This window comes from Mastacembelus armatus, chromosome 5, assembly GCF_900324485.2.
Source record: "Mastacembelus armatus chromosome 5, fMasArm1.2, whole genome shotgun sequence".
Taxonomy (NCBI): Eukaryota; Metazoa; Chordata; class Actinopteri; order Synbranchiformes; family Mastacembelidae; genus Mastacembelus; species Mastacembelus armatus.
In genome coordinates this window covers 1,653,398-1,672,209 of record NC_046637.1, presented here as the reverse complement: position 1 = coordinate 1,672,209, position 18,812 = coordinate 1,653,398, and the positions used below count along the sequence as shown (strand labels likewise).

The following is an 18,812-nucleotide window of genomic DNA, read 5'->3' as shown; positions in this document are numbered from 1 at the left end:
CTCCAAGGCTTCATTTCCTTCTGCTGCTGCAGGAAAGATGGAAGGAAGCATCACTGCATCTCTGACATTTCACTTTCTGACACTTTACCACTTTGGACCAGTTCAGCTTCAGACCTGGACCTGAGCTGAAACATGTCAGTCACAGCTGAAACATGGACTTTGACCGCTGCTATAAATAATAAACTTGTATTGTTTTTTTTTTAACCAAAGTGTTTTCTGGTGAGTCTTTACCTCCGCACAGCAGGTGGCGCTATGCTGCGGAGTTTTCAATAAACCGGAAGAGGAAGAGCTGGTTTATTGTGACCACGTGGTTAAAACTCGATCAGGACTGAAACCAAAGTCCGGTTGTTGTTTCCAGGTGAAATGTTCAGTATCACGGGAGGAGCCTGGACCGAGGGACCGGTCGGTGGAAGGGAACGAAGACCTGAACGTGGAGATGCACCTGCCGGTGAAGGTGAGCCATGGGGCCGGGAAACTGGGGAGAAAACCGTTAAATGTACCGACTGAGAGCCCCGTTATCAGCCCGGTGTCCGTTAGAAAGAGGAGACAAACATAACGTGAGAAACGTGTCGCTAACAACAGGTGAGCCGGTAGCCCGAGACTGTTTACTCGGGTTAGTTTGAGATAACTCGAGTTAGTTTGTTCTGAGATGGACCTTTTTAGTTGTCACCGAGTTTAATCGGTTCTAGTTACTGACGGACAAACGAGGCTTCACAGCAGTTTGACCACAGAGACTCAGCTCCAGTCGGTTGTATATGAACCACAAGGAGAGAGACCGTCTCATCCAGACCTGTGTGGGTCGAGTCTTATTTAGGCATCTGTTTTTATCCACGAGCTCGTCAGAAGGTATTAGAGAAATGGGTTTTATTATTATGTAGGTTTAACATGTAAATTAGCAATAGATGCATTAGGGCCGCTGGTCTGTGGTCTGACTGGTCTGTGATCTGACTGGTCTGTGGTCTGACTGGTCTGTGGTCTGAGTAGCCCTGTATGCTGTATTTGATTTTTGGACGTGACTTTTTGTAGTGATTTTTAGTTTAAACTTGAGCTGTGGTGAGAATACAGCTGTCATGTTTTGAACTGTCTCAGAACTGTCTGAGTTTAAGGAGCTAAAGGGAACAGGACCAGCTGTCAGTAACACTGGCTGTAACACTGTAAGACTCCACATGGGGACTGGGCCAGAGATCCACAGGTTCCTGCCTCCACAGAAACTGTGAGAGGGACTTTAATCAATGAAATTAGTCTAAAGTGAATGGAGGTCACGTCTCATAGAGGATTATGAGTGACTGTTATTAGAGATGGAGGAGCTGGTTTGATTTGGTTCTTTAGATTATTCTGTTCTTTTGTCAGAGACTGAAATACAGAGACTGTTTTTGTCGCTGTGATTGAGAGAACTTGTTTATCTGAGGGAGGAAAAGGTGAATATTGTTGGTTCTTATTTAGAAACTGAAGTATCTTCATGTGTTTGGGCTCAAATTATTTCTCTTCCATCCACAATCTGCTGTTTGGAAACTAGGGCAAACGTGTTGGTGCCTTTTTCCTATGAACCTGTTCTGTGATTTACAGATGTACAGATGAGGAAGTCTGCTGAAACTGTGGGTCCTGCTGCTGCCTGCTCAGCTTCACTACACGAGTCCTGGAGTTTGGTGACGAGTTTGTCCTGTGAAGCCGACGACTGAAAAATCAGGTTGGTGATCTACACACACCTGAGGTTTCCATGGAAACTTGTAGTTTATAGTGAGTAAAAACAAAGAGGGGACAAGGTTGTAGCATGAAACAAAGATGTACTTCAGTAAAAGTATCAGTACAACACCATGTAAAATACAATTACAAGTAAAGGTCCTGCATCCTGTTGTGATAACAGTAAATAAATATTATCAGCAAAGTGTATGTAAAATATCAAAAGTATAATTACCCATTCTGTAGTAAATGTCCTGACTGATATTAGACTTAATGTTTATCAGATGCATCCAGGCTTTAGCAGCATTTTACTGTTGGAGCTGGTTCTATCAACTTTACATCCAGTTAGTTCAGTCAAGTAGTTCCCAGACTGGGCCCCTGCAAAGGGTCACCAGATAAACCTGAGTCTGAAGTTTGATGATAAACATGTTTCATTGTTTGGACTTTTCTCTAGTCTTTATTTTTATGAAAACAATGGACTCATTTTTCTGAATTTACAAACAATAATATATTTCCACATGAGGCTAAACTGCGATCACCAGCAGAGAAACGTCTGCATGAAAAAAATGGTGGAGACATTAAAAGTCAGTTTGTTAATTTTTAATGAATATTCCTCCAAAATAAAATGACAATGATTAAGTGTCTAAACTGTCAGTTTGCTGTTTAGTACAGAACAGGGTGGGAGTTATTTTAATGTAACTGGGCTGCAGTTAATAAATAGTAATTTAAAAAAGTCAATTAAAGATAACCCTCACAGGAATAAACTATTCATGATCTAAAATAGGAAAACATCCTAATGTGACCAACTGGACACAGTGGAGCATGTTTACAAAGATAAAAGTTGAATAAAGTGAAAATAAACAATATGTCAATAGATGATATTCTAAATAATAAAAAATAATAAAGCTTATGAGGCTGTTGTTGGATTAAGGAAAACAAATAAATGTTGGCAGAAATGTAAAAAAAAAAAGATTTGGTTGATAATTGAATGATTATTTTGGTTTCCACTGACTGTTGATGTGGCATATTGTTTTCAACAAATTATAAAAAGTGCATCAATAAGGATTTTCAATTATTTTTCACTGTCATTACTTTATGGATGGAAATAATCCAGTGTGCATGTGAGGGAGCCATATTTGTCAGGGCACATCATTCAGACTATATTATCAAGACGTATTTTGCCTTTGAGAAGTTTGGCTTCACACATTTAAAGTCCAGTAAACTCTGAAGCGGCTTATTGTCTCACCACTAACTCTCTCATCGTGGATCCTTAATGATGCAAGTCCTCATGTCGATTCCAGTTCTGCTGGACCCAGTTGCTTTTTTCCTTTAGTTTGTCTAAAGTTCTGCCCCATCATTTGGATATAAAATAAATATTTTATTCATATTTACCTGCTTATTATATTTTCAATAAAATTGTCAAATCCTTCAGTAACACAGGCCCATCTATGAAACACCTGTCTAAATACCACAGGTACTGAGAGCTGAAGCTCTTCGTGAATGGCATTTAAGACTTCAGTTGTATTATTGAAGTGAGGACAGGCTGCAGAGTCAATAAAACATTATTGTTTAATGTTGGTCATGAATCCACAACACAGCAGTTTGTTTAGTGAGTAGGAAAAAATCGTGAGTATTTACAACTACGGTCGTACACGTCACAGTTTATACCCATGCTAACACAATAGACTTTTATATACAAGAAATACTAGCATGATCGTACAAAGGATCTGATCATAGTCATTTTATCTGGATCTGCCATTGATGCAAAATACACAAAATAATCAGAAACGTCCTCAGCTGCCCCAAAAGAATCATCAGAATCAGGAAACAGTAGCTTGTGTTGTTTGCCGTCTTTTAAAACTTTTAACAGTTTGACATCAGAAAGTCCAGGCAGCCACAGTCCGCATGTTGACAAAGAATCAGAAATGTCCTCTGTGCACTGAATATCTGCCTCCCTTCACTTCCCCTGCTCGTGCCCGTCACAGCTTTTACATAAACATAAACCAAACTGGTTTGTGGTTTCAGTCGCACTGTGCTCTCTTCTCGTCTGACTCAGTCTCTTAGTTTCCAAACTGTTTCCTTCAGCTTCTGTTCTAACAAAGCATCAGTCCTTCATTCACTTCAGTGCAAATGTGCAGTTATTAGGACACTTTGCTCTATAGACTTTAGCAAAGTGTCCTAATAACTGCACATTTTCACTGAAGTGTCCTAAAGTTCATAAACTGTATAAACAACAAAGGGACATTTTACAGCTTTGAAGCACAAACATGATTTTTATTCAGATGATTCAGAAAAAGGAACAAAAAAAAAAAAAAGATAGAAGCATCTTAATGTTTCTTGGATATTTCAGATTCTGTGGCCTGTATCTTTAATACGACTGGGCTTATTGAATGTCCTGGAATAGAATTTGTTTACTAAACTCTTACTGTTCTGTGTAAATGTCCATTTCTAACCCAAACTGGTGGAACATCCCAGACTGAAGTGCAGTTAAATCCTGTCAGTCTTCTAATGTGTCACTAATGAAGTGGATGCTCAGTACAATTGTGAAGTATTTATACTTGTATATATATGTATATTACTACAGTTCAGAGGGAAGTATTGTATTAAAAGTTAAGAACTTTGATTTTGACGCTGAGTAAAAATATTGAATGCAGGACTTTTACAGGTAACTGAATGTTCTTAAACAGATTTTTTACTTTGACTCAATGAAGCAAAAAGATTTCTGTGAACTCTGTCAGGTGCTGACTTTGTTTCTCATGTTCTTTTAGGTTCCCTCTGTACCATGGAGGCAGCTGAGCACCAACAGTAGAACCAACACTGCACCAGGCTGCTGCAGAGACACAACAGACACGTTTACAGCCATGAAGAACCAGGTAAGAAGCTAAAGATGAACCAACGTGTCTTGACTTTCTGCTGTAAACGCTTCAGATTTGACCATTAATAGAAACATCTGCCACTGAATCACAGTCTGTGCTGGTTTTAAAGTGTTTTCATTTCCTGTCAAACATGATAAATGCTTCGCTAAGATACAGCAGAGTCACAACACTTTTCTAGATCTGAGGTAAAAGACACAGTCCCATCAATGACAAAGTCCTGCAGCCAATAATAATAATAATAATGAAGCTCTTAGCAGCAGGATGAAGGAACTGAAGCAGCCACAGCTAAAAACAAACTGTGCAGTTTATCAGCGACAGCGAAAGTCCCATTCTTCAGTTTAGTTTCTGAGATGAGTCTGGTGATGAGGACTGAGTCTGAAATCTCAGATATTTTCTGGTTCAGGGTTTATTATCTGAACAAAGGAGCCGTTTCAGGCTTTTTACACTTTTCATAAAAAGAAAACTTGATTTAAAATTCTGTTTCCCAAATTTACAGTTAAACTGAGCAGAGTGAAAACACACGACTGTGTTGCATTCAGTGTCCCAGTGAAAACATGCAGGACTCGCTGTGAATGAAATGCACACGTGTCTTTTCCTACTGTTTGTCTCAGGTTCACGTTTCTGCCTTCAACTAAACGTTTCACAGCCGTTTAAAACCTCAGTGACAGAACTGAAATAAAGAGAATCACATAATAATATTCAGTGTTTTAAAACCAGACAGTAGAAGCATTTACCAGTGTTTGTTGACATGTTTACAAATGCAGACGGAGGCAAAACCACTAAAACGTTCAAGTATAAAGCTGGTGTTGTTCTGTTTTTCTCACTGTGACTGTAAAAGTCGACAGTTTGTTAGTTTGGCTCTCTGGACTTTATGAATCTCCCCTTTGTCTGTTTCCCCCTGAGGGAAGGTTCATAAATTCAGCGTTTAATTTGGAATGAAGGTTAAATAACTTCAGAAATGAGCTGAACACTGTTGTTTTTATAGGACTTTCCTCAAACAGACGTATTTACAGCCACAGTGCAGGAAACATCACAATATCACCAGCTTTATTTTGAGTTTCCTGCACCTTTAAGAGTCTCTGTGAGACTTTGTGATTATTTACACACACACACACACACGACTAAACAAACTTTACAGCTCATCATGTCAAACATTTTCTGTTTCAGTGAGAAACGGCTGCAGCGTCGGGCGGCTCAGACTGAGGCGCGTCAGGCTACGTGACCAGCGACACCAGGTGAGTTCACAGCTGTTCACTTTCATTCTTGTCAAACAAAACAAGAGCAGTGATTAGATGGATGGTAAAAGTAAAAAGTCTGATATATTTTACAAAAAAAAAAACAAATATAAAAGTATTTTCCATCACAGTATTTTTACACCAGTTTTACTCTGATTGATCTGGAGTCATTAGTGATTTAACTCATCAGTGCAATTCACCCCTCTCTCTGTTTAAACTCTCATTATTATTGAACGTGCATACAAAACAGTACCCTGATTAAAAACATATAGTCTTAAGTTCATTACTTTGATAAAAATGGCAGAAAGTGTAATTTATTCTGGTTAGTGTGTATAAATATCATCCATCTGATGGCTCGTTCACATTTACACCTTCCTCCCTTCACACGTCCGCATTTAAAAAAAAATCTCTCGTCTTAAGTTCACAACATTTTCAGTTTTTAAACGTTTAGTGTCGTCGTCCTTTAAAGCAAACACACGTCAACCAGCAGCTACTTGCATATTTCTGCACAGCTCCCACCTTCCATCAACATAATCAGATTAAATATAAATTATATTAGATATTTCTATACTGTTACATTTATCTACACGTGTTTTTCAGTCTGTTGCACCAAAGAATTAACACTTCCATCTGTTACATGAGGAGCTGATGAGTTTATAGCCTCAATAATAACAGTTGTCTGGTTTCAGGGCTCGTGTCGTCTTCATCATTAACCTGACTAACCCTGTCTCTGCTTTGAATGTTCTGATTTATAAAAATATGTGGAGATTTTAATTTTTATTCCTCCAGGGTTTGGTGCTCTGTTAAAGTAAAGTGCTGCTCGTCTTTGCTGAGTTTCCATTGATCCTGGATGATTAATGATGAAAACTAAATACGTGAGGTCTGCTAATGTCAGCGCAGCTTTGACAGGATCTATAAATGTGTATTGATGACTTTAATGAAACAGCTGATTGATTACATTACATTTCTTTATTTAAACACAGATCAGGCCTGATGTGCTCAGACAAGGACGATATGGAAATGAGCATTTGCTGAGGACAGGCTGTGAGAGCAGAGCATTTTAACCTTTGACCTCCAGCTTTTCTCTTCAGTGGTGGCTTTAGTTTGCAGCAGGAACCTCACAGCGTCTCTCAACATCACATCACAACTGACAGGTTTTTATATCGTGTTTGTTCTCAGGTCCTGAGCCGCCGTCTCACTCCTCACTGACGCCGTGCTCCCACGCCACTTTCGCCTGCTCCTCCTTGGTGGCTGCGATGATGGGCTGGGAGATCTTGCGTGGCATAGGCCGGGGTGCAGGAGGTGCAGGAGCTGACTGGGTGTTAAGGGGGTCCTCTTCAGGGATACACCCCTCTCTGAGGTAGGGTTTGGGGGGCAGGGCCGGAGGCTCGTGTAGGTGGTAAAGAGGTGGGTGGTGGGGGATGTAGTGTGGGTGGAAGTGGTGGTGGTGGGGGTAGTAGTGGTGCTGGGGATGTGTCATCCCATCCTGCTGCTGTGGTTGTTGTTGCAGATTTCCACTGGAAGCTGAACCTGGGCCCTGGGGCTGGACCGGGCCCCCCACCTGGGCTGGGGTGACAACTCCCGGTGCAGAGTGGCTGCGGCAGGGTGGAGGTTTGGCTCCATCCAGGACCTCAGGTTCAGAGATGCTGTACCTGACGGGCTGGTAAGGTGAGTCCAGGTCTTCCTGGTCGGTGGTCCAGGCCTGGCTGCTGGGGACGGACTCCAGAGTGTCTGTGCGACTGGCCGGGGGGTCGGAGGACGAGGCGGGGCCCCCGAAGTTGCTGTCACTGAGGGAGGAAACTCCAGAGCTGGCACTACCAGACAGGGTGGAGTTACTGCCATCCAGGATGGACTGTGGACTGGTGGGCGAGGCAGGTATAGGGTGCAGGGGAGACTGGAGGGAGAGGAGGGGTGGGAGGTACAGCGAGGCAGTTAGAGGAGGGGCAGGAGTTAACAGGACTTATACATCTGACATGTCTGCAGAAATCTAAGGAAAATTAAGTTAAACTATGGGCTAATAAGCTCATAGTTTAATGTCCTGCCCATTAATTGAGTTGAGCTAATGTTTGGTCACATTAAGTTTCTGATCAAAGAAATTTCCCTGAAAAAAGACACATGTTTGTGCTGCAGGTGATAATAAATCCAGACTGTGGCCACAGGCTGTAAACAGTCTATGCAAATATACAAATTCATAGGTGAAACAGTGATTAAACACCCTAGAGCAACAGCTTCTCTGCAGCTCTGAAGCTGAAGTAAATATAGACGAGATGTACCAGAAACATCATGTGACCAAACCAGAGCTCCATTAACCTGAGCACAGAAACACCTGTGTGGCTCTAAAGCTGTTTGAAAACAGGCCTACAAGCCGATTTAACATCTAATAGATTTCACTTTATCTGTCATTGCATTTCAGATGTATCTGGAATTACATTCTGACTAGTCAAAAGTACATTTAAGATCTCTACAGTTGAATTGTGACTAGTGTTGGATATCTCTTACATGTTACATTTCAAATATCTTTGAGTTCTGACTAGTCTAAAGTATCTTTGATTGAAGTGTCTGTCATTGGGAAATCTAATTCCAGATATTTACACATTCAAGTCAATGAGCAATTCTGACCAGTCAAAATGTCATTACAGAGAATCTTAAATAACAGTTGAGACATTACAGAAAATCCTAAATGTGAATTATTTTGGCCAATGAAACGTTAAATCGACCTGCTGTATGTGCAGGTAAAACACAGAATCACCTGGATGTGTCAAAGACTCAAACTAAACTGGACCAATATTCAGAAAAGCCAGAAACTATGAGGGAAACCAGAGAGATAACAGTGAAATAAACTGTGTGTCATAAACTGTGTGACACCTCACAGACTCTGTCCTGTTTGTTTTTCAGGGCCACACACTTTCTGCTGCTCCACCCGCTGAGCCACAGATGCCCACGGATCATTAAGCCGACACAGCGACTCTTCTAATCCTGGCACCAAGTGCTTGGACTAAACACAACATGGTTTTCTGGGGGAGTGAGAACAGACAGACAATCACCCAGACAGCAGGGGGGAGGAGGAGGAAAAGGTACCTTTCTTAAGGAGCGCGCAGGGAGAGCTGGAGGGAGGTCGCTAGCCTGGTGGTGGAAAGCATCAAAGTGCATCGACAGGTGAGGACCTACAGGTGGGAGACACAGCAGGACTGACTGAGAGAAGCTCATTCACACTGCAGACTGGGAGGAGGAAGAGGAGGAGTGAGAGGTTGGACAGAGAGAGAGAGCTGGGGCAGGGAGGAGGAGGAGGAGGGGTGAGAGGTTGGACAGAGAGAGAGAGCTGGGGCAGGGAGGAGGAGGAGGAGGAGGACGGGTGAGAGGTTGGACAGAGAGAGAGAGATAAGGCATGAGGAGTAAGAGAGAGAGCTGGGGCAGGGAGGAGGAGGAGGAGGAGGAGGGGTGAGAGGTTGGACAGAGAGAGAGAGCTGGGGCAGGGGGGAGGAGGAGGAGGAGTGAGAGATTGGACAGAGAGAGAGAGCTGGGGCAGGGGGGAGGAGGAGGAGGAGGAGGGGTGAGAGGTTGGACAGAGAGAGAGAGCTGGGGCAGGGGGGAGGAGGAGGAGGAGTGAGAGATTGGACAGAGAGAGAGAGCTGGGGCAGGGGGGAGGAGGAGGAGGAGGAGGGGTGAGAGGTTGGACAGAGAGAGAGAGCTGGGGCAGGGGGGAGGAGGAGGAGGAGTGAGAGGTTGGACAGAGAGAGAGAGAGATAAGGCATGAGGAGTAAGAGAGAGAGCTGGGGCAGGGAGGAGTGAGAGGGAGGGCAGTGTTCACCACACACACACCCACACAAACTCCAGTATTTCTACTCTTCCTTCAGTGAAAGATCTGAGTAGTTCTTCTATCACTGCACTTACATACATAAACACCATGCACATACTACAACACACACTGTCATACCATGAGGCAGGTTACGTGGGGGGACAGGAGGCGCCATGACACTGCCGATATGAGCAGAGAGGAAGGGGAGAGCGTCTCTGGTGCCACTGTCCAAACTCCAGCTGCTGGGAGTGGTGAGGACTGGAGGAGACCAGGAGGAGACCAGGAGGAGACCAGGAGGAGACCAGGAGGAGACCAGGAGGAGACCAGGAGGAGGCCAGGAGGAAGGAAGGAAAAGAGGAAACAAGAAGCAAAGTAAACCAAGTGAAGCAGAAAACAAACACACACACATACTCAGTGTGCACGATTTGTGATGTGACCCACCTTTCTCAGCCACAGAGAGGTTGGGGTCACTGCAGGGTTTACATGGACCGATCACCTGATGGAACAACGCCCGCTGGAAGTTCGCCGGCTGAAGGGACAGAAAATATGAACAATTATACTGGATTAGCAACAGAAACAAAAGGAGCTGCTGCTCGTCCTTCTCCTACAGTTCACCCACAGCACAGCGAGAATCACCTGGCGTCTCTACGTACCTGTCCGTTCTCGGTGATGTTGGTGTACATCGCACTGCTTGGCCTGTCCCTGTGCGGCGGCAGCAGCATCAGCATCTCTCGGTTGTGTCTGTACTTGTCTGGCAGAGAAGGGGAACCGACTGCAGAGCAAACAACACAAAGCCGACACTGAAACCCTGAGAATCTCTGCTGTGACCTGCTGCTGAAATGTTTACACACTGGGCCTCTCACCTCTGATGGTCGAGGGGGCGGAGTTTATCATCTGAGGGGGTGCTGAGTGGGTGGAGCTAAGGCTGGAGGAGGAGGGGCTTGCCTGCAGCAAGAATGTTAGTAAACAACAAACAAAAATTTAGTTTTGCTGCATAAAAACACGGACTGAAATAAGCTCAGTTCTTAGATTTGATGAAGAACTCGTCAGTCTGTCTTGGATATTTAAATATGTGTTACTGAAATATTTATACTGTGTATTTAGGTTATTACGAATGAAAGTACTTAATTCATAAATATGACCATTGTTATGTTAGTATATGTTATTAGGTTATTAAGGAACATTTTTCTGTTGTAGTTTGACAATATTAAAAAGATCTGTGGTTTATTATGTTCACTATGGATTCACTATGGAGTCAGCTGATCTTCACATTTTAGAAGCTGGAACCATGAAAAAATGTTTTTTGTGGAATAATGATTTAATTATCAAAATATCCAATTAATCGTTTGACTGATCACTTCAGCTCTATGAGTTTATAGAACTGGGGAGTTTAATCAATAAAAATATTTGAAATGACTAGTCCTGTGCAGACATTTTATTTCCTATTATTACATTTTTAAATATAATTATTAAATATATCTACAACTATACAAATACAGAATAACACAAAGACAATGCACAGCAGTGACCACTAATACAAAGAGCTTTTCCAAGTTTCTCCCAAGTAAATGAGGAATTGAACCAACATACTATTTGCTGTCTCTGCACATGGTCCTTGCGCTGCTGTAACACAGACCAGGACACTGACCTGCATGCGGTAGAAGTCCTCTGGGTGCTCCACCACCACGCCGTCCGCCAGGATCAGCAGATTCCCAACGTTCCCGGATTCACTGGAGATTTGAGAGGAGAGAGAGGAGGAGGAGTTTCGTGCTGGAGTCAAAACAGCTACAGGACTGGGAGGAGGGAAAGGAGGAAAGATTGGATTGGAAGAAGGGAAGCAGGGTAGGAAGGAAAAAAGGCCAGAGCCATGCAGAATAAAACCAGGAACCCAAACAGCAACCAAAACATGCATGAGGTGATGTGGTGAGAACGAGTGATGCAGGAGTTTGTAGCCAAGGTCAGAGAATAAGCAGAACGAGTGGGATGATGAGGACAGAGAGAGAGAGAGAGAACATGGTAGAATTTGAGAAAATGTGATGTGGAACAGAGCAAAGATCATTAATGAGCCAAAATGGATAAAATCAGTGAAGAGAGAGAGAAGATGATTGTGTTTATGCTAAAAGCTGCGTCCACATCCCAGGCCTGAATGTCCTGATGGTTTCAAACAGGTCTGATGTTTGTGGGCAGAGGGCGGAGACATTAAAACAACCACTTGGATTCTGATCTGACTGTTCTGACACACACTCTCAGATCAGTCGTGGACTGGATCTGATCTGAAAACACCTGGTTTGGTCTGTGGAAACATCAGGGCTGAGAAATATGGAGGAAAACTTCAACTGTGTGATGAGGATGAGATGCTGTGAGTGTGACAGACTGGAGACAAACAACATTCGTAACATCCTTACTGTCTCACCTATAGTTATAGTGTGTGTGCGTGTGTGTGCGTGTGTTGCTGACCTGTGCCGGTGCAGCAGCTTGAAGCTCTCGGGGCTCATGGGACTGTGAGAGGCCAGGATCCCTCTGGGGGTGTTGGCTCCTGAAGCAGGTCTGTCTAAGCCAGGCAGCCCCTGCAAGGCCACATAGAAACACTGCTCTGAACATTCACACTGCCCTCATACGTGCACACAGACACACACACACAATCCTGTCTGTGTGTCCACGGCAGAGTTCACACCACTGAGACTCAAAGTTTAAAACATTTTCACAGAGTTCTGTTGACATGATCCCTGGCAGATTAACTCTGTCTGAACTGGTTCATTAGGACCTAAGAAGGTGAAAAGTTCAGTCTCAGCAGCGACACAGTTTCCTTAGTTTCCTTAGCTCAGAGCAGAATAACTTCCTCTTTGAAGACTCGTGACTAATTATCTTCTCTCACTGATGATCCTCCCTCCCAGCATGTTCACAATACAAACACTCCTCTTCCAGACTGGGCCGTGCTTTGGTCTAGTTAATTATATTCAGGTTTACAGAACGACGCCTGAGCAGCTATTGTTCCTCTGTTTCTGTCGTTATTGCTGTTTCCCCGCACTCACATGGCAGAGGCTGCTCCTCATCATCTGGAACTGATCTATCAGCTTCTTGTGCAGGGGACGCATTTCTGGGTGCACCAGCTTCTCGTGCACGGCCAGTCCGACCCCCAGGATGTGGACCTGTGGAAACCAACGAGGTTTTTAGTGCTGGGAGAAAGTGGGTGCACTGATTAATGCATCACTTGCAGTACTTGAGTGTAAAAGTACTTTAGTTTGTATAAATCCTGTCTCACCTGCTCCTGCATCAGGTCTTTGAGCTGCGTGATCTTGTCTGTGTCTTCAGGGTGGCTGCTGATGTACTCCTTATCGAAGAAAGCCTGTGGCAGAGAAAAACACCTGGGTCACACCTGCTCTGACTCACAGGCCCCGCCCACCCGAACTAAACCCTGCGTGTCCGACCTCCTGGTATCGGGCGATGCCTCCGTTCACGGCGGCGTCGATCACGCCGTTCAGGGTCATGCTGAGCAGGTTGATGTTGCCGTGCAGCTGCTTGTGTTGGTACTGGCTGATCAGAGTCCGCAGCTCCTGGTTCTTGTTCTCCACCACGGAGATGGCGTTTTCTAACGGACTCACCTCCACCTGAGGGAGACGTGGGTGGGAGAGACACACAGACACAGACACTGTTGATGATCTGATCGAACTGCTGCTGATGGAAACCTAAACCTTCCAGACTGTGAGGGTTCAGGACAGGACCTCTGAAGGCTTAAAGTTATTAGTCACGATTAAAGATTATCACAGTAGGGATTTATTTCATGCACCCACCAGCTCTCTCTTCTCCACCTCAAACCAGCGTGAGATCCCAGGCAGAGGGTGAGTGAGGATCAGCGTCGTCCTCTCGATCCAGAGACTCTGAAACACCACAGGAAGTTGGGTTTCATTAAAGCTTGTGTTGTTTTGAGATGCTTTAAATAAAAACTTCCACTGTGACATAAAACCTTTGACTCTCAGCTCCAAGTCTGTGGAGTCACTTGTTTCAGAGATTTCAATTCAAACAAATCCACCTGCTCTCTTCTTCTTCTTGTCTTTTCTAACAGCTGCTTTCAGTCTTTTGTGTCACATGTTTGTCTATTATTGTTTGTTACCTGATAGAAATAAATAATATCTGCTCATATGGAAGGTGTTTGTTCAGCAGCATGTATCTGTTTTATAAGAGACGTCTTTTAAATCTTTAAAAATCTATAAAAATCTTTGGATTGTGAAAGTAAAATCGAAACAAGCCGCCCTGACTTCACCTTAAACTCGTTATCTCGGTCTTTGGGTCCTTTGTGGAAGGGCCGGTCGTAGCGGAAACGTCGGACGTTGTTGACCCGGTAGAAGCTCTTGATGCGGTCCGGTACGCGGTCCATCTGCAAGACGCCGATGCTGTCCGGTACCGGTGTTACTGCGTAGATCTGGAGGTCTGAGCCGAGCAGGTCAAAGAAAAACCCGAGTAAACTCTGAAACTGGTTTGGCCTGACCGGTGGTTTCTACCTGACCCAGTCCAAACTGGACACATGCAGACGTCGGCGTGGTGGATGTTACAGAAATGCTCATTTCTCTTTGTGAAGCTGAAGGATACACTGAGCATCACACTGCAGGATGGCCTCGTCCGGCTGGTTCGGGTGCTGCATTGCAATGGCTTGTGGGAATTCTCCCAGCATCCTTTGCTGGAAGGCCTCTAACCTTTCGTAGTCATGGCCCCGACAGACGAACTCTTTGTTCTGGTTTAAATGAATCGGATCAAAACAGAAATGACATTTCTACCATGTTTGTGCAGTTTTTCTTTTCACTCTCTTCTTCTGTAAAATGCAGAGCAGCTTTCTGAGCATAATCAGGCCTGAGGAACATTTTTACTCACTCTGAGAAAAAAGGGGAACTTCCTGCCGTAGAACCCGATCCTGAAGAACTCGGGCTCCAGACGCTGCTGCTCCATGATGTTGTCATAATACGCTGCCTCCATTTTCTGCAGACACACACAGAGAGAAGAAGAGAAGTCACACACACACACACACACACACACACACACACACACACTGCCTTTCTCTAATAAAACTTCAAACAAACTGGAGTTTATGTTTCACTGTCTCTGTAAAGTTCACGATGTCTTTGATTCAGAAACAGATCGAGAAGTGGACGTGAGAAAAAAGGAGGGTTTGTGTTTTGTGACTCACCCGTATCCAGCTGAGACTCTGGTAGTCGAAGAGGGATTCATACTGGAAGGCCAGTTCCCTGCACAGAGGAATGCCGTACTCCCAGCACTGGAGGACACACACACACACACACACAGACACACACACAGACACACACACAGACACACACAGGTTTGTTTTTATACTTGCTTTCATTGCATTGACTTACCCCAGTGGTTCTCAAACAGTTTCTGTCCTGCCCCCCAGCTCCATTAAAATTACAACAATAGGTCAAATCTAACTTGTTTTGAAAGAAACATCAATATTGTAATTGTTCTCGTCACTTTTCTGTGAATAATTTGTTGAGCTAATTAAAAACAATTAACATTTTTAAACTAAAAACTAAAAACAAGATTGTTTCTCTGAGACAAAATACTTTTACAACTAAAAATATGAAAAGTGCAATTATCTTATTTCAAGATTTTTAGCAAATACAGATATATACTTTAACAGGCTGCAATGAGCCTCTTTTATACTGCATGTATTTTTAGAACAAACTGCAAAAACAAGCACAAACATGAAAATAAAGGGTCAAGTCTCTGTATGTGGGTCTTAACATCAGTGGCTGCAGTGAGACTAAGTGTCTAAGTGTCTTCAGGTCATTAGCTTTTATAATGTTTTGAGACACGACACACACACGGTTGGATTTTGGTGGCGAACCATCGATCACATTGGGTCATTGTCTTGTTAGTTTTGGAAACGTCACAAGTTTTTCTTTTCGCCCAGTGACAAACTTGTCCAGTGTTCAAACCTACATGAGAAATCAGCATGGCAGTGAATTTGTTGTTGTCCGTCCCTAAAATGGGTTCGGGATGCTCAGACACCAAAACAATAGTTCCACCTGCTACATGTTGTGACATGAAAGGGAAAAAAATGTCGCACTATGAAAATACTCCACTACTCCTTTCAAATCCTACTTAAGTAAAACAGTCTAAGTATTATCAGCAAAATGTACTTAAAGTATCAAAGTAAAAGTACTCATTGTGCAGTAAACTGGTGCCTGTCAGTGTTTTACTGTTATATCTGATGAATATTCCTGCTGCATTAATGTACATGTTGAACTTTACTGCAGTAGTTGGTTAAGGTTGGTGCAGTTTGAAGTACTTTATAAACTGATGTCACACAATATGAAGCAGCCAAAAATGGAAATACTCAGGTTATCTCAGAATTTGACAGTACTTGACATAAGGGACTTTAAGGGAAACAATCCACAAATGTATGTCAATTATACTTTTCCTCCAGCAGGTTTGATCATCATTGTGCGTCTGTCACTCTGCTGTGTGTTAATGTGCTGTATTATGTTATGTTAATATCTTCTTCTCACCTTGCCCTTGTTGAAGTAGTGGATGACCTTGCGGCACAGCCCCTCCTTGCGGTGCCACTCGCTCTGAGCCGGGTAGTGCAGGAACTCTTTGAGAGGCCGCTCGTCCCAGTGCAGCAGCTCCCAGTACAGGAGCAGAGTGAAGGCAGCCTCTGTGGGCACAGCAGCACATGGGAGACAGTCATGCACATTCCACTCTGTGTGTGTGTGTGTGTGTGTGTGTGTCTGTGTGTGTGTGTGTGTGTGTCTGTGTGTGTGTGTGTGTGTGTATGTACCAGTGTAGTTCTCAGCCTGCAGGTGCATGTCACACAGCTTGTGGATGTAGCGGATGTACATCTCCTCCTTGTTGATCTCTGACTTGTAGAAGTTCTGAGAAGATGAAAAACAAACCAACATTGTCACGTCAGCATGAACATGTAGAGTCACGGCCATAAGTATTTGGACATAATGTTGCTGAGGTCCAGACTTTCAGCTTTAATTCAAATGGTTTAACAAAAATATTAGGAATTAATCAGGAATTACAGCCATTTATATAAACAGACCCTCAGATATAAAAGATTAAGACTAACTGCTGAAAGTCAGCACCCAAACAAATAGTTTGATTTTAGACTGGTAGATTTAATCCGACCTATTGTTTATTACTGTAAATATACTCAGTACCAAATGTTGCAGTAAACTGAAAGTGCATTAACACTGCAGGTCGGGGAGAAACATAATTTGTTAGATCTCACCAGGAGGTTGACAGTGCAGCCGATCTTCTTGTTCTCTGTTTCATCTCCCTTCATACAGTCCCTGAAGACGATTTGGACCAAGTCAACGAGCAGCTTTACAACAAAAAGCTCATTGTGTGTGTGTATAAGCTTGTGTGCATCAGCGTGTGTGTGTGTGTTACCGGTAGTCGAGCAGTCGCTCCATCAGTCGTGTGACTGAGGTGACAAAGGAAATCCCCGTCTCTCTCCACGTCTCCTGCTCGATCTTCTCCAACAGACTTTAAAACGAACGGAACAATCAGACACATTTTAGAAACAGGTCACGCACTGACGGTTTTACCCTCAGTGACCTGACAGGCTGCAGGACTTTGACTCCAACAGTGGAGTGAACTGGTTTAACAGTTTAATGTGGAAACCAGTTAACACGAGTTAGTTAGCTGAGTCAGCATTTCATTGGTCTGGATCTTAAGAAGCTCCTTTACGGAAACATAACAAGGGTTTGGTCACATGTTCATCTGAACTCTCAGCTTTGACAATAAGTGATTTTTGAGATGTCAGTGTGATAAATGTGTGTGTAAACATCATCATACCTGGGGTAGGGCCCAAACAGCTGGGTTCTAGTCCCGCAGCACAGAGCAGTGTTAGAGCAGAAACACTGAGCGTTAATGTTTGTTACCAAAGACACAGAACAGCAGGAGTCACATCAGGTCAAAACAGAGACGGGAGTTAAAGGCAACAGAGAGAGGACAGATGTGAACAGATGTGGAATGAGTGTGAGAGTTCCTCACAGCAGACTGAAGAGCTCTCTGTAGTTCTCGTCACCTTTCCCCTCAGAAACCAAACTGTCCAGCTTGTCGATCAGCTCGGCCTCCACCTGCACACACACACAACAACACGACAAATCACACAGAGACACACAAATATCTGAGCTGATCCTGTGAGCAGCTGTGAACAGGAACACACACCTGTACACACCATAACAATAACACACTGATTAATAAAGGACAAACAGAAGTTTAACTCAAATAAAGAAAAGACTTTAGATTAAACATGAAACAGGAAAAAATGAAAAACGGACAAAGTCTATCTGTGTGTTATATAGTGTGTGTGTTGAGGTGTGTGTTATATAGTGTGTGTGTTCAGGTGTGTGTTATATAGTGTGTGTGTTGAGGTGTGTGTTATATAGTGTGTGTGTTATGGTGTGTGTGTTGAGGTGTGTGTTATATAGTGTGTGTGTTCAGGTGTGTGTTATATAGTGTGTGTGTTATATGGTGTGTGTGTTGAGGTGTGTGTTATATAGTGTGTGTGTTCAGGTGTGTGTTATATAGTGTGTGTGTTCAGGTGTGTGTTATAGTGTGTGTGTTCAGGTGTGTGTTATATAGTGTGTGTGTTCAGGTGTGTGTTATATAGTGTGTGTGTTCAGGTGTGTGTTATATAGTGTGTGTGTTCAGGTGTGTTGTGTGTGTTATATGGTGTGTGTGTTCAGGTGTGTGTTATTATCTGTGTTGTTCAGGTGTGTGTTATATAGTGTGTGTGTTATATGGTGTGTGTGTTGAGGTGTGTGTTATGTAGTGTGTGTTGAGGTGTGTGTTATATAGTGTGTGTGTTCAGGTGTGTTATGTGTGTGTGTTGAGGTGTGTGTTATATGTGTGTGTGTTGAGGTGTGTGTTATATAGTGTGTGTGTTTGGTGTGTGTTATATAGTGTGTGTGTTCAGGTGTGTGTTATATAGTGTGTGTGTTATAGTGTGTTGAGGTGTGTTATGTAGTGTGTGTTGAGGTGTGTGTTATATAGTGTGTGTGTTGTATAGTGTGTGTGTTATGTAGTGTGTGTTGAGGTGTGTGTTATATAGTGTGTGTGTTGTATAGTGTGTGTGTTATGTAGTGTGTGTTGAGGTGTGTGTTATAGTGTGTGTGTTATGTAGTGTGTGTTGAGGTGTGTATATAGTGTGTGTGTTCAGAGTGTGTGTTATATAGTGTGTGTGTTGTATAGTGTGTG

General features: G+C 43.3%; 1 protein-coding gene and 1 long non-coding RNA gene across 12 annotated transcripts in view; one reads left to right on the top strand and one right to left on the bottom strand.

The window, feature by feature from the left end:
• The first annotated feature begins 312 nt into the window (after positions 1 to 312).
• On the top strand, positions 313 to 13,031 carry LOC113129969 (uncharacterized). Of its 3 annotated transcripts, none has more exons than XR_004463074.1 (8): positions 313 to 454; positions 1,567 to 1,687; positions 4,449 to 4,553; positions 5,724 to 5,791; positions 6,971 to 7,151; positions 7,302 to 7,666; positions 8,687 to 8,947; positions 12,900 to 13,031. It is a non-coding gene; the product is annotated as an uncharacterized LOC113129969 (long non-coding RNA). The 3 variants fall into 3 exon arrangements; XR_003295656.2 differs by lacking the exon at positions 12,900 to 13,031 and adding an exon at positions 9,736 to 9,869; XR_004463073.1 differs by lacking the exon at positions 12,900 to 13,031 and adding an exon at positions 9,736 to 9,848 and having other exon boundaries at positions 8,687 to 8,961.
• Positions 5,250 to 18,812, bottom strand: part of LOC113129966 (dedicator of cytokinesis protein 3-like) — a 131,575-nt gene continuing 118,012 nt past the window's right edge. For 2 of the 9 annotated variants that reach the window (XM_026306242.2, XM_033325204.1), the window contains exons 34-55: positions 17,604 to 17,689; positions 17,406 to 17,432; positions 16,998 to 17,093; positions 16,837 to 16,897; positions 16,381 to 16,474; positions 16,109 to 16,257; positions 14,767 to 14,853; positions 14,454 to 14,558; positions 14,175 to 14,316; positions 13,849 to 14,015; positions 13,379 to 13,465; positions 13,016 to 13,195; positions 12,850 to 12,933; positions 12,620 to 12,736; positions 12,045 to 12,175; positions 11,236 to 11,380; positions 10,451 to 10,532; positions 10,241 to 10,359; positions 10,029 to 10,116; positions 9,726 to 9,845; positions 8,870 to 8,955; positions 5,250 to 7,685 (exon numbers count right to left, since the gene is read on the bottom strand). In XM_026306242.2, coding sequence (XP_026162027.1) covers positions 6,987 to 7,685; positions 8,870 to 8,955; positions 9,726 to 9,845; positions 10,029 to 10,116; positions 10,241 to 10,359; positions 10,451 to 10,532; positions 11,236 to 11,380; positions 12,045 to 12,175; positions 12,620 to 12,736; positions 12,850 to 12,933; positions 13,016 to 13,195; positions 13,379 to 13,465; positions 13,849 to 14,015; positions 14,175 to 14,316; positions 14,454 to 14,558; positions 14,767 to 14,853; positions 16,109 to 16,257; positions 16,381 to 16,474; positions 16,837 to 16,897; positions 16,998 to 17,093; positions 17,406 to 17,432; positions 17,604 to 17,689 — 2,952 coding nt within the window. In that variant the 3' untranslated portion in view covers positions 5,250 to 6,986. The remainder of the gene's footprint in view (positions 7,686 to 8,869; positions 8,956 to 9,725; positions 9,846 to 10,028; positions 10,117 to 10,240; positions 10,360 to 10,450; positions 10,533 to 11,235; positions 11,381 to 12,044; positions 12,176 to 12,619; positions 12,737 to 12,849; positions 12,934 to 13,015; positions 13,196 to 13,378; positions 13,466 to 13,848; positions 14,016 to 14,174; positions 14,317 to 14,453; positions 14,559 to 14,766; positions 14,854 to 16,108; positions 16,258 to 16,380; positions 16,475 to 16,836; positions 16,898 to 16,997; positions 17,094 to 17,405; positions 17,433 to 17,603; positions 17,690 to 18,812) is intronic. The other 7 variants (XM_033325202.1, XM_033325207.1, XM_033325203.1 and 4 more) reach the window with 5 other exon arrangements.